Consider the following 14,701-nt stretch of genomic DNA (forward strand, 5'->3'; position numbering starts at 1 on the left):
GATACTTTTTGTATTAGAAATGTTTAGTGGAGATAGGATGTCTAGTTAGACTGTTAAATGCTTAGTCATGCTTATGAGTTTCTACAGGGTACATCTGGTCAAGGATAACTAGAGAGAAGAGTTGATGATTGTCAGCAGACAGGGTGTTTAATATTATTATTATTATGACGTGTATAACTGTAGTCTTAGCCATAATATGTTCTTATGTTTAAGTCACGACATGTTACTAGAGGTCGTGTGAGAATGTTTTTAGCTACACACCACTTAATCAACAGACACACACATTCACACGTTGATTTGCTTCATGTTTTGACTACTGTTATGGCCAGCTGCAAAGCTGGCAACAAAGACGTCTCGGTTGACGTTTCTGTGTAGTATGGGGCTAGCCCAACCGAAGGGATATAATGGCTAGGCCTGGTGGGTTCAGGGGCTTTCATCTTACATCTGCCTGCGAGCAGTTTGGAGGTGCAAGATGCCTGAGCGTGTAATGTTAATTTTACCTGTGATCCTTTGAATAAATCAGCACTGTTTTGAAGTTACTTGGACTGTCTCGTCTCTCAGAGTTAGCAATGGTAACAAGAACCAAAGACCAACACAGTGTTATGGCATGGGCATATCAGGATGAATTCTGAAGTGCAGAAGGCTATAGTCTCTGCTCAGATTCAGCCAGATGCTGCTTCATAGTGCAGATGGATAATGACCCAAAACATACAGCAAAAGCTACCCAAGAGTTTCTTAAGGCAAAAAAACAAAACAAAAACAGGATATTCTTCACTGGCCAAGTCAGTCACCTGATATCAAACCAATAGAGAATGCTTTTCACTTGGTGAAGACAAAGCTGAAGGCAGAAAGACCCACAAACATGCAGCAGCTGCAGTAAAGGCCTGGCACAGAATCTCGAGAGGGAAACCCAGCATTTGGTCATGTCCATGGGTTCCAGACTTCAGGCAGTGTTATGGCATGGGCATATCAGGATGAATTCTGAAGTGCAGAAGGCTATAGTCTCTGCTCAGATTCAGCCAGATGCTGCTTCATAGTGCAGATGGATAATGACCCAAAACATACAGCAAAAGCTACCCAAGAGTTTCTTAAGGCAAAAAAACAAAACAAAAACAGGATATTCTTCACTGGCCAAGTCAGTCACCTGATATCAAACCAATAGAGAATGCTTTTCACTTGGTGAAGACAAAGCTGAAGGCAGAAAGACCCACAAACATGCAGCAGCTGCAGTAAAGGCCTGGCACAGAATCTCGAGAGGGAAACCCAGCATTTGGTCATGTCCATGGGTTCCAGACTTCAGGCAGTCATTGACTGCATCCAAGTATTAAAGGCAGTCCTTATGTTTGTAATTGTTAGTTTGTTCCATTATTTGAGTCACCAAAAATGGGAGTGGGTGTGTATGAAAATGGCTGTAATTCCTGAATGGCTAATGCCACACCTGTGTCAACACCATTGAATTAAAGCTGAAAGTATTGCCTTGGTCACATCTTGAGTGTATCATTACAAATTCAATGTGGTGGTGTACAGAGGCCAAATGGTAAAAAAAACACACCTATCATTGTTTCAATATTTATGAACCCAACTGTGTGTCAAATCACTGTCAAAGCTTTGCAAGGAAGGAAAGGAATGACGGTGAAAGCAGGGTGGAGGAGTCAGATGGATGAAGGTGGAGTGAGACAGGCAGACAAGGGAAGACAGTTGGGTCAAAGAGAAACATGGCATGACAGAAAGAAAGAAGGGACTGGTTCAGAGTGAGAAAGAAGGAAGCAGAAAGTGTGATGTTGCAGGAGAAGAGAAAGTGACAGTCTCATCATGTGACTTGCAATCACACCATCCTGTCTAGAGGAAACAGTCATGACAAGACTCGTGACCCAAGACTATCAGCAGCCACCATTTCACATTCAAACGATCATTCAGACGATCAGTGGTTTCTCTGATTGCAAGGCTGATATTGACGGTAGATGGCACACTACAGAGGTAGTTTTACTGTTTTCTTACAGTGAGACAAACATATGCATGCCTTTCTTGGGTCTCTGCATGTAGTTTAAAGTGTGATTTAGCCTTGTTTTTATCTCAACTGGCTGTCAGTGTGACCAAGCAGCAGCTCTACATAAGGGAAACCTTCAATTACATCAAACTTAAATCTGTTTCCTGTTTATGTGGGCTGGTTTTTAATAAATATCAGTGCTTGAAACAAAATCAACATGATACTATTCGAGAAATCCTAAAACAAACTATTTCAATGACAAGTAAAATTTACTAGACTTTTTCTTTCACCACTAAATTAACAAGAAAACTTTGGTACTCGATTTTTAATAGTCTGCCAAATAGTCCAAATAGTAGGATAAATAAATGAACTGTTTACATCTGTCAAGTGTCAAATGTGGAAAAAGAAGTCTGTTACAAGTGTCCAGGTCAAACTTCAAATTGCCTGTTTTGTCTGAAATCCAAAGAGTTGAACATTTTGGTCCAGTCCTAATCAAAAACTATACAGTTAAACACAGAAGAGAAGCAAGTTTCTATTTTTAGGACCTTCAGAATATTGTTCAGAAAAACATACATCCCCAACTCTATTATCCACAATGGTTAACAAACTAATAACCCACCTATTGTTAGGGTGATTTTCATTTTTACCAGCAATGGCACAGTTGCAGAGGTAGAGATGGATCAAAAACAAGATGGCAAGGGATTTGTTATGCTTGCGGACAATACTAATAGTATTGATTGTGTAGCTTGTGCTAAGGCTAGACCAACTTTAGGTACTGCCCCCTTCAAATTAAATAATCAAAATGATCCTGAGGGCCTTAGATGTACAGTGAAATTGTTTGGAAGTGCAACAGTCCCTATTGAAGAAAAATGTAGAACTCTGTATTTTCTCCTTCCGCCAGTCCAAAGACCTGACATCCCCCCATCAGTGGTAGTCTATCCTGGAAATTATTCCTGTTTCACTAGAACTGGAAGAGGAGTAAATGTAGGAATGTTGCCTAAAAGTTATTGCTCAGAAGACTTAAATATCATCAGGCATAATGAGGGCTATGCATCTAGTGAGTTTCTTCAGCATAGCACCTCTAGGGCTGATTTGTGGTGGCTATGTGGTGACCGTAAGTTAAGGCCAGGTGTAGACACCATGCCACCACAGTTGACAAGTAGAGGATATTTTTTTCTAGTTTAACAACACCTTTTCAGGTGTAAGAGGAGGGTAAAACTGGACGAGGTCAGAATTTTCATTTTTTTCATTTTATATTTTCCTTATATAGCATATACTTATATTTCTATATTTTTATTATATAACATGCACTCATGAGCATAATAATTGGTCACATTTAAGAAAAGCAGTATACTGCATCTTGACTATTAGTCTTCTCTTTTCAAAATAAAAACTTTCCTCACACTAGATTTAACTAAAATGATAACTGACAGTCATTTTACAACCAAAAACGTCCTTTGTACCAGCTTCACAAATGTGAAGACTGGCTCCTTTTTTCCTCATTTTACATCACTGTAGACATCCTAATGGGCTCTGTGGAACTGTGATGGATACTTGCTCTATTTTAACATTTATTTGATTAAACAAATTAAAAACAAATGACAAATTAAAATGTCGCATCCTGTTTTCTTAGTGACTTTACCTCTGTGCAACTATAGTGAGAGCAGTGATAATCTTGCTCTTTGACGTATTACTGGTATAACCTGATTTGACAGCATGAGTCAGTGATGACCACTTGCACTAGAGCTCACGCACACACAAAAGACAGCATCCTCTATTTATTACTGAATGTTCACCTTACTCAAAATGCTGCTCATGGAACCTAAAATAGACAAACTGATTTGCAGTTTCCAAAGGACTGAACTGTATTTGCATTCTTGAGGATATTAACTTTATTTTAAGTTTTTTTTTTTTTTTTTTTATTACACCCCTAAGACTTAGCCCAATTCAACTACTAGCACTTAGCTGCTAAGTGAAAGGCTCCCAGGAAAAAAAGACTCGTATACTAAAAGTAATATTAGACCAAAGCCATATTGCTTTTCATAACTGATCAGACCAATAACAACACTTCACAGATAAGACAATTTAATATTCCTAATTGACAAAATGCATTAGATTTTAATCATTTTTGTCCAATGACAAAAAAAGATGTGAAACAACAATTATGCTTTGTGCTCAATCTGTCTGGAAAAGTTTAGAAAAACATCACCATGGCTTACAGTGGAGGACTGTGCTGCAATCTCCTTAAAAGGATTACAAGTACAGTTAATAATATAGCTCCAACGTGGCCGGCCAGAGACCCCAAAGCCATACTGTTTATGTTTTTGTAGTGACATATTTAAAACCTGTTCTGCCACAAACACTCCAGCACACACATGCACAACCCGTCTGTAAAATCACCTGCCACTCCACAGAAAACGACAGCAGCTCTACTCGAGCTATTTCAGATTTGCTCACAACAACAATAGGAGCTGCACCACTGACAATGCTATATTACATAATTTGGATTACTTTAGACAACCTAACATCACCTATTTGTCAAAATGCTGTTTAATTTTTGTTTAATTTTCAAGAAAACTTGACTCTCCACCATTTCCAAAGACGGACATTAGCTCTGAGATCAAAAACACACTGCCCCCTCACTTGGTAACAGACTGCAAAGCCTGTTTGTATTAATTCAAGACTGACTACAACAATCACATTTAAACTAACAGCAATCGATAAGATGCCATGGGATCCGATATCCAACATACGCCCCTCACAAACTAACCGTAGGGCTCTCGGTTCGTGACTAGCAACCGAACTAGAAAACAGCGGTCGGTTCAGGAATCAACCCGTGTTAAAGCGGATAATCTCCAGGAACCGCATAAAAGGGACAGACACACATAGCATCCATGTTGGTTAACCAGTGCATAGCCTTTCCTGTACTGAGCGACATGTCTGGTTTTAGTAAACCAGCTAGCATTTATCTCGCTAACGAATCCATCGACAAAAAAGCTGACTAATATTGACGCACTAACGTTAGCTAACTCTATGCATTACTTACCTTATTCAACCCCAAGCAGCGTGGCTTCTATTTTCTGTGAGTGAGGCGAGTTCTATAATACTCGCATCACAGTTCAGCCTTGCTTTCCGCCACTAAACCATTCAAACAACCGGTATTAAAGCTACCGAGCTAACGGATACACTGGGAAGAAGTGAGCTGTCAATCCTATCACATGCAGGTAGAGCGGTCGCCCGTAAACCCTCCGACGTTACCCTGCTCGCTCCCAGTGACAGCGTGCGCAGTCACGGCATAACAGGAAGTCAGCTAACGCAACGTTACTTGCCAGCGACCTAAACTTCAAGGCAAACTAACATTTTTGTTCAGGTATTTGAATACACTTACTTTGTAAACTTCGTTTAATGCAAATCTGCTTAAATGCCACTTTTATATTAAGATGACTGTTTTTTTTAAAAGCTTGACTGACTTTGTTTAGAGAGAAGTTAAATTGTAAGTCTTTGGCCTTCGTCCCTCGGTTTAGTCAAGTCATGGGCTAACGTTAGCATTGAAAACCCGAATGACAGGCAGAACTCTGTACAGCTATTGATAGCTAACTAGTTAGCTGGCTAAGTGTACTTTTGTTAGCTACGCTTTAAAAAGTCTTTGTAAAATAAATTAATAGTTCCACATTCGTGAAACCTTTGGATCGGACAACAGTAATATCGTGATCCTCAAATATCGTGTTTACAGTGTTAATACTAGATAGTTGTAAGATTAAAAAAAATTAAAATGGTAAACCATGAACCATTTAACGTTAAGTTTCTAGCTACAGTAACTAACGCTAGCTAGCTCTGAGTTAATGTCAAAATCTTCTGCCCACGAGTTTCTCTGCTTCAGAATGAACATTAGTTAAGTTGATGCTGTTTCTTACTGTACATTTCTGTCTGTGTCCACAAAGTCAAGGAGAAATTGTGGTGTTTGTATGGTTGGTACAATAGAAATGGTTCTACAGAAGTACATATTCTAACTTGTTTTCTTATTTTTGTAGGCTTACTTTTTAGAACAGGAATAACCATGAAATACAATAAAATGGCTGTGTGGTTATGTAAAATTACAATTTTCTTTTCTTCCACAATTTGGGCTTGTTTACAGACATTTAAAGATGTCATCAGGTGCTCTCTTTCCAAGCTTGGTGAGCGGTTCCAGGGGAAGCTCCAGCAAGTACCTGGTAGAGTTTCGTGCTGGTAAAATGAGCCTGAAGGGGAACGTAGTGACACCGGATAAACGTAAGGGTATGGTGTACATCCAGCAGTCCGATGACTCGTTGATTCACTTCTGCTGGAAGGACAGGACATCTGGGAATGTGGATGATGTGAGAAACTTAAAACTAATAGCTTATGTTACTTTCACAGTTCTTTCTCCATGTGGTCTTATAAAACCTAATTTTGAAAGTATTGTTCAGAATTGAATGCAATAAGCTAACACTGGTTGAGCCAGTGCATTCATTCATTTATTTATTCATTCATTCATTCTCTTGCATAATGGCTGTAGTTGTAAATGCAAACAATATATTGGGGAAATATGAACCAGAATCTGATCCTGAATGGGAAGGAGAAAAACCTGCTTTTGCTGGCTTCAAGTTGATGGTTCAGAATGTATGATTGCGTTTTTGTTTGTTTGGTTTGTTTTGTTTGTTTGTTTTTATAACAGTCATTTTCCCCCCAGATGCAGTTGAGGCAGCCAACAGAAATTGTGATTGGAAGGATATGACACTTGTACAGTAAAACACAGGAACAGAGACCAGTGGATCAAATAAACAGTACTTATCTGTGAGCAGCTAGTTTAGTTAGTTCATTTGATTCAGATCAGTGTCTTAAATGATCAGTCTCTAAAGATGTCATTCTCATCATCAACCACAAATTTGGATTTTTAATTATTAGTTAATAAAAAAAGACTGAAAGATATTTGCGTATAATTCAGTTATAATATTATTACAGCTAGAGTTATGCTTTATTTTTACAGTTCTGTTATTTGCTAAAAAAATTCTTAGGGTAGTTTGGTTCTGGGACTTTGTATTTTGTCCACTGAGTTGTGGAGAGTTTATTATTGGTTTCATGAAAGAAAGTGCTCAAATTAAACTCAACTTAATATTTACTGTTCATTAATTTATTTGGTAGGTAGGTAGGTACTTTATTGATCCCACAGTGGGGAAATTTCTGTGTTACAGCAGCAATAGAGAACAACCAACATAACACCATGAGAACAGACACATAAGAACAGGACTTCATAAAAACACGGAAAAGAACACAACGAGGACACAGCTGCTGTAACTTGCTGCCACTCTACGCAGTGCATGCGTATGTAAGTATGTAGTAACAAAGAACACTTAGTCTTAAAATAAAAAGTTACATAAAGGCAACAAAGCATTAGGACTGATACACACAAGGATTATAAAAGTAGCCATCAGTAGTCATCAGAACGTTACATTTGTAAAATGTAACGTTCTGATGACTTTTCTAGCTTTAAGATTTCTGTGGAACAATGCGTCCTCAGTTTTTCCATTGCACTGAGGGCTGCCTCTTTGTCTGTGAAGGCTCCCTCCATCTGCATCCTCATGTCATTTCTTTGGTGAAGAGCATCTTTGACCTTCTGCACAAATAAGCAAATCAAAGGCACCTAAAAACAGGGCAAAGCAGCACTGGAGAGAATCAGGAACAGCAGTAGAGACTAAACAACCAGGAAATCAAGAACAATCGAATATTACTCACACAATTCCACAATGAGGGAGAGAAACCTGTGTTTCAGCCATAAGGATCTCTGAGCAACTACTCAAAAATACCTAAAGCAGGGCAATGTACAGTATTTGAGAGAGATCAGGAACAAGATATTACACATGAGCCTATTTACAATGCATTTCACACCCAGGAGCTGAATATTGCATAGTCGCTCATAATATCACCTAGCTTATCACTGCAGTGATATGTTGTATAGTCTGATTGCTGTGGGGAGGAATGACTGTTGAAATTTGAAATACTGTTCTTGCATGTGTGTTAGAAACAGGGATGTATTAATGAACTGGATACACCATTGCTAGATGGCACTTATTCATTCCTGAGAAAGTTTTTCCAGCCATTAAAATCCACACAGCTTCTACTCAAGCAGGAAACAAATTTGTGCATGTAATGGATAACGTTAACCAGCATTAACATTGCATTCTGTAAAACATCTTTTATGATAAGCCATAAATGTTAACTTCAGTTTGCTAAAATTAGAATCCTGACAGCTGGATCCATAGCTTGGTGATGTGTGCACAGCAAATGCATGCATAGTTTATTTTCATGTGATGTTATAAGTAGTGCAGGTTGTACGGCTCCTATAGCCAATGCTGCAGTGAGACATCCTCTCCCCTGGCTTCTTCAGCAAAATCTTTGACAGCTGGTCTGATCATACTGCATTGAAATTCATTTTGACAAAAGTTGTTACTATATTCAGACAAGTTGTGCGTTCCACAAATATCCCTAAGAAAACTAGGGCAGTGGCAACTAGGGGTGTGACAATACACTTGGCTCACAAGACAACACATGATACCGGGTTCATGAGAACAAGATGAGATGATATTTTAACACTAAATAATCTTCAATGACAGAATATATAACTGGAAAAATAGTTTGTCACAAAATGCAAAACAATGCAGTTGCATTTTGAAATGTTTTAACCAATTATCTTGTAATTAATGTCACTTCAGTTTTCTCTCTGAGTGTGAATATGCAGTAAAAGGCAATATGCAGCACTGTAAAAGGTTTTGCCGCAAACTCACCACACTGGCTTCTTGCCTATATGGTTTCATAGGAGTCTCTTCAGACTTTATAACTGTGCATGAGCTCCAGACAGCTTTTGCCTCAATGAGAAATGTCACGTTTTAATATTGTGAGATCTTGTGGCACGAAATCTCATTACACCCCTAGTGACAACACTCATCACCTTGGTCTGTCATTTAGTTTGTTTGTCTTCATTCTGTCTTTACACTTACAGTTTTCATATAGCCACTGCGCACACTGAATGTCCTTCCATGGAGCAAAGTGACTGTCTTTACTTAGTTGCAGTAATGTTGCTGCCTCAGTTTCCCTTTTTGGTAGTTGTTTGATGGTGATTTGTTGTGTCAAAGCTAGGCTTGTAATTCATTATTTACTTTAGGGTGTTATTAGATGAAATGAGTGTGAGAGAAAGGCAGACACACTTGTGAGAGAGTATGGAGGAAAGGAGAAATGTGTTCAGAACCAAACTTTTCCTTTAGGCAATCTTTATATTTTCACAATTAGTGCATTGGGTTAGTGCTCCATAGCATGCACGCAATTCATTGGTTTATACTGTATTTCTGTTGAAAAATAATAATGATGATATAATAATAATCATAACTGGAAACTTGTTCTGAAAGTACTTTTTTAAATGTCTTCCATAAGTCTCCCTCTCTCTTTTGTTACACATATAGCCTATGAACACTGGATGGTAAGGATATTTAAAGTAATTGTGAAAAATACAGATTCTTCTGCATTACAGAGGTGGTGCCACCAGTATGAAATGTTAGTTTGGAGCCCTGCATTGGTTGATGAAATGAACCAAAATACAGTATATGCTAATGACAGCAGCTGTCCAGTCAAATGGGGTATAATGACATCTAAAATCTCCAGTCTAGGTGATTGGATCCGTGATTGCTGGTAATGACAATATAACACATGAAAATGCAGATGACTAGCCAGCTCTAGTCAGAGCAATGACTGTGTGTGTCCCCCTTTATCTTCTAACCTTTATATTGTGCCTTTGCTGTTCCAGGACCTGATCATCTTCCCTGATGACTGTGAATTCAAAAGGGTGAACCAGTGCACCACTGGACGTGTTTATGTGCTGAAGTTCAAGGCTGGATCCAAGCGGCTGTTCTTTTGGATGCAGGTGAGAGGAGAATGCGCTGTATCATTTTAAAGGGAGAAGAAATGATAATTGTTTGGCTGTGTGAATGCAAGACATTTGTGTGCAGGCAGATGGACGGCCCTCTCTCTTGAACTGCTGTTTGCATTGAGACTTCTGTCTGAGCATGGCCTCATAGTAACTTCAAAATGTTTAAGATAAGAAAAGCTCATGTGTCCATAGTTTCACTGTAGTAACACACTCTGGAGTTTTTGTAAAAAATTTTTTCTCCTTGTCTTACCACAGTTGGTGAAGGTTTAAACGCAGAAAAAGATTTTTTTGTCCTTTAGAATTTAATATTTTACAGTATATACAATATGTCATAATGGGATACAAGTATGAATTTTACATATATCTATCTTTCAACATGTCTACAATATGTGTACTAAATGGGGAAAATCCCCACTTCAACTAGTTTGGTGACAATGAGACCCCGACCACCTGTGAGCAGATTGCTACTTGGCGCACCAGAACTGAACCAGTTCAGTCACTAAACAGACATAAATCAGATTACAATAACGGAAAATTACTAACCCAGGTTCTCTAAGAGGAAAGCCTCTCTAGCCACCTTAGGAACATTCCCGGACATGCAGTAACCTCAGGCCCTGTATTTTTCTCCACCTCCCCTGGTTAAGTGCAGCAGCAAGAGGAGGTAAAATATATCCACAAAACTGCACACAGTCAAAATTCCGTGTTTACAATGGCACCATGTATGTCAGGCAAGCTCACATGAACGTGCAACAGCCTTGAGATTATGACTATTCAAGGACATCCTTAGACTATCATGTAATACTCTATTTTGTTAGAATAAAAGTCTCGCGAGTGAGAGATTGCAAGACCTGTATAAACTGAGTTGCTTCTGCATAGAAATACTAGAACATACGTACACCTCATGTTTTGAGCTTTAGGTCAATGTCTAAGATGATAATTCACCCTTGTAACATTGTAGATAAGTCAGAAAACAAGGAAAAGCTTGACATGGGCCCTTTAAATCTTCTTCATCTACATTAGAAAGGCTATATTAGAAATGCATGGAGCATTAGGCTCTGATTTCAAAGAATTTGTCTTTTTTTTTTTTTTGCCTTTCCATCAGGAGCCAAAGACAGACAAGGATGAGGAGTACTGTCGTAAGGTGAATGAGTACCTGAACAACCCTCCCATTCCTGGAGCACCAGGCAGTGGAGGCAGTGGAGGCCACGAACTCTCTGCACTCGGAGGAGAGGGAGGCCTGCAAAATCTGTTGGGAAATATGAGCCACAATCAGCTGATGCAGTTGATTGGACCAGCAGGCCTAGGTGGACTGGGTGAGGAAGACTGAATATTTTGTGCAACTCACACACAGTCATGACAACAGAGACTTGCCATTGGTAATGTAAGGGAAGAAAGCCTGGTCCAGGAAGAAACCCTCGTAAGCAAGATGTTAGCTTAGCTTAATCTTTGTCACATCCACAGTAAACGATTTAGGGTATGTTTGTAAGCGGATACAGCACCTAATGCCAAATTGATATATTATACAAAAGTGTGTATTTTAAAACCATGTTAAAATATCCGTGCCAGTATCTTATTAATGGCTTAAACCCTCTCTAAGAAGTAGAATTACTGTCCAATTGTTATTAAATGTCAGTGGACCTAAGTAGTCTCACATCTGGGGTTTGTCTCAAGTCACAGCCCAAATAAATAAGAATCAGAGATCAATGGTCGATTTTGATTTGTTCACATTTGTCCAAGGAGGCCTGGGAGCTCTAGCAGGACCAGGACTTGCTAACTTGCTGGGTACCGGAGGACCAGCCACCAGTAGCTCGTCATCCAGGTGAGAGTGGACACCACATGCACTTCAGCATTAGCTCACATCCTAAGTGTCTTCACACAGCTATGAAGTATTTGTATAAATATCATAAATTATTACTGAATTTATGGTGTTATCTCCTCTCGTTCCCCACCCCTCCTCATCCACAGCTCTCGTAGCCAGTCAACAGCAGCTAATCCTTCATCAGGTGGAGCCCTCAGACTGAGCTCTACTCCGGCCACCACCTCTCCTCTGACCCCTGCTGTTACAACTGTGTCACCTACTGGAGCTGCTCCTTCCACACCAGGTACAGTACCAAGACGAGCACGGTCATTATGCCATTCATCCCCCAGCTAAGAGCCAATGTTTTGATTAGATTAGATAGACGCTAATGGATCAGATTTGGTCACTGCTTTAAAAGCGCCAATACCTTGCAAGGCTCCCGAAACACAGTATTTATGCAGTTTCCCATTATCAGGATATTGCTGGCTTGCCATTAAAACCTGACATTTTTAATGCCAACATACATAAGTTTCACTCTGTATTAACAGTCAGGCTGACGTGGAAATCAAAGGACTGCTCACCCTCCATGCGGAGGAATAACAGCGTTTCTGCCTCACATGATGGAATATCATGTGAAGGTTGTGGCTATACCAGGCTATGTCCTGCTACATTTGAACAAACTCTTGCTGGGAATTTTGTGCACAGCAGCTCTGTGTCTGAACACTACAAAATTACATGTAGTCAGTAAATTCCTGAAAGGGGCTTAAAACTTGCTGTTGTTGGGTTTGTGAGTTCGCTTTCAGCCACTGGGGGAAACAGACCTCAACACAACACAGCGGCCTGTGTTCAGCCAAAGATATTTTTTTAGGTTAAAAAAGAAAAACATCACTTTGTAACACTATTGAACAGTCAGGGTGGACTGAGTGTCTCTGTAGCTTCAGCAACTCCAGCTGAATGAGAAACTGTCTCTAGTAAAACCAGGTGATCAAGTTCAGCAGTAAGAATCTCCCAGTTAAAATTTTATTCATATCATGTCAGTAAATCTAGCAGTTATGAGCAGTTATGACCGGCTAGCAGTCCACAAAAAAAAAAGGTGATGCACTGACAAATTAACATCAATCAAATATTTATGAAATTCAATAATGGAAAACAGGAGGAGGATGTGGAAGTCAGCGTCAGTAGTATAAGAATCGGCTTTATTGGCCAGGTGTGTTGAACACAAGGAATTTGATCCAGTACAGTGGCGCTTAGTTTAAGGAAACATATGAATGCATGAAAATGTGCAACGTGTGTTGTAAAATGTACCTAAAAAGTTAACACAGACAAAACAGCATGTTGTGGTGCATTTTGTGGAGACAGGAACAATAAACAATGACCAGACAGGAATAGATGCTAATGTCATTAAATTTGGTGGCCAAAGTACATTTTTGATGGCCCAAATGTAAACGTATATAAAAACAATGTAGAAAAGGTGATTTAACACAGCCTTTGTTAACTGTGCCACTTCAATAAATTAACAGAATGAAAATACTGAACTCTTTATTTAAACTGAAAACTCAACATATATATATTCTGTCTTTTTTTTGTAGCCGTCATGCCTCTGTCTCATACCTGCTCTTTTGCTTCCTCTCTCCACACACACACACACACACACACACACACACACACACACACACACTTCATAGGCCAGGTGTGTTGAACATGAGGAATTTGATCCAGTACATATATACACTGTGTGTGTGTGTGTGTGTGTGTGTGTGTGTGTGTGTGTGTATATATGTATAGGCGCGCGTGCACGCACACACATACATACAAAACTCAAATGGCTTAATTTTTTAACAACTTACTCATTCTTTCATCTGAGATCCTCTTGACACCTTTCTGGTTTTCAGCCCCAGCCCAAACTCCGCTGGCTCCAGCCTCTGTTGGAAGTCCAGCCCCTCACCAGCCCATCCAGCTCAGTGACCTTCAGAGCATCCTCGCCACCATGAACGTTCCAGCAACAGCAGCTGCTCAGGGACCAGCAGGTGAGGGCGAACTTGACACAGTCATGAGTTGAATGATTTGAAAGGGATAAATCCTGGCTTGGCCCTAATATAGAACTTTTACTGCTGCTAAAGTCAGGCATCTTATTTGTATAGCACAACCTATAAAAGAAACTTTTAAAAGGAAAAAAGTTAAGAACAAGGCATGAATACAGGAAAGATGGTTCATAATTCCAGTAAGTGGCAGTTTATAGCCTACATTTTTAACCTGGATTTAAAGGTAGTCAGAGGTAGTGCAACTCTAAGATCAGGTCCGATACAAGAATTGAGGAACTGATGGAAAGAAAATGAGAAAGGAAGACTGAACAACAATGGGACTGCATTTCCTCTTCTTTAGTGGACCTCGCGAGTATTTGCACCCCAGAGATGATGGCTCCCATCCTGACTAATGCAGAGGTGCAGCAGAGGCTCCTGCCCTTCCTTCCCACTGGAGAGAGTTTACTGCAGAGTGCTGAGGAGATCCAGAGCACACTCAACTCACCACAGTTTCAGCAGGTAGGACAAGTACATCAACACAAAGTGGTTCTACTGCACTGAGCACCAAATAAACACCAATGTACATGTATTCTCAAAGTAATGGAGCAATAATGGAATAATCTCATCCAACATATTGTGTTCAGAAAAGCCAAATGTGTATTTTACTGTGAAGCAGGCAACAACGAACTGACATGCAAACTGACAAACTGGTAATGGCCAACCAACCGGAAATAGTGGTGGAAGGCCTCAGGCCTTCCTCAGAAGAAGGCCATAGTGACAGATGTACCAATCCTAAATGATAGCAACATCAGGAAGAAGGAACATGAGAAGCTTGAGAAATACCAAGGGCTGAAAGAAGAGCTAGAAAAGATGTGGAAGGTGAAGGCACAAGTGGTCCCTGTGGTAATAGGAACATTGGGGGCTGTGACCCCCAAACTGGGAGAGTGGCTCCAACAGAT

General features: G+C 39.7%; 2 protein-coding genes across 3 annotated transcripts in view; one reads left to right on the top strand and one right to left on the bottom strand.

Moving 5' to 3' along the window:
• The window catches only part of dnajc5ab (DnaJ (Hsp40) homolog, subfamily C, member 5ab), a 22,787-nt gene extending 17,669 nt beyond the window's left edge, over positions 1–5,118 (bottom strand). Inside the window, exon 1 of the mRNA XM_020609109.1 lies at positions 5,034–5,118. The gene's annotated coding sequence lies outside the window, so the exon portion shown is untranslated. The remainder of the gene's footprint in view (positions 1–5,033) is intronic.
• A 151-nt stretch (positions 5,119–5,269) lies between these two features.
• Positions 5,270–14,701, top strand: part of LOC109965248 (proteasomal ubiquitin receptor ADRM1-like) — an 11,736-nt gene continuing 2,304 nt past the window's right edge. Inside the window, exons 1-8 of one of the 2 annotated variants that reach the window (XM_020609106.1) lie at positions 5,270–5,357; positions 6,123–6,342; positions 9,801–9,917; positions 11,026–11,236; positions 11,661–11,742; positions 11,889–12,025; positions 13,614–13,748; positions 14,104–14,261. In XM_020609106.1, coding sequence (XP_020464762.1) covers positions 6,133–6,342; positions 9,801–9,917; positions 11,026–11,236; positions 11,661–11,742; positions 11,889–12,025; positions 13,614–13,748; positions 14,104–14,261 — 1,050 coding nt within the window. In that variant the 5' untranslated portion in view covers positions 5,270–5,357; positions 6,123–6,132. The remainder of the gene's footprint in view (positions 5,358–6,122; positions 6,343–9,800; positions 9,918–11,025; positions 11,237–11,660; positions 11,743–11,888; positions 12,026–13,613; positions 13,749–14,103; positions 14,262–14,701) is intronic. The other variant, XM_020609108.1, reaches the window with a different exon arrangement.

This window comes from Monopterus albus, unplaced genomic scaffold (genome assembly GCF_001952655.1).
Source record: "Monopterus albus unplaced genomic scaffold, M_albus_1.0 scaffold98.1, whole genome shotgun sequence".
Lineage (NCBI taxonomy): Eukaryota > Metazoa > Chordata > Actinopteri > Synbranchiformes > Synbranchidae > Monopterus > Monopterus albus.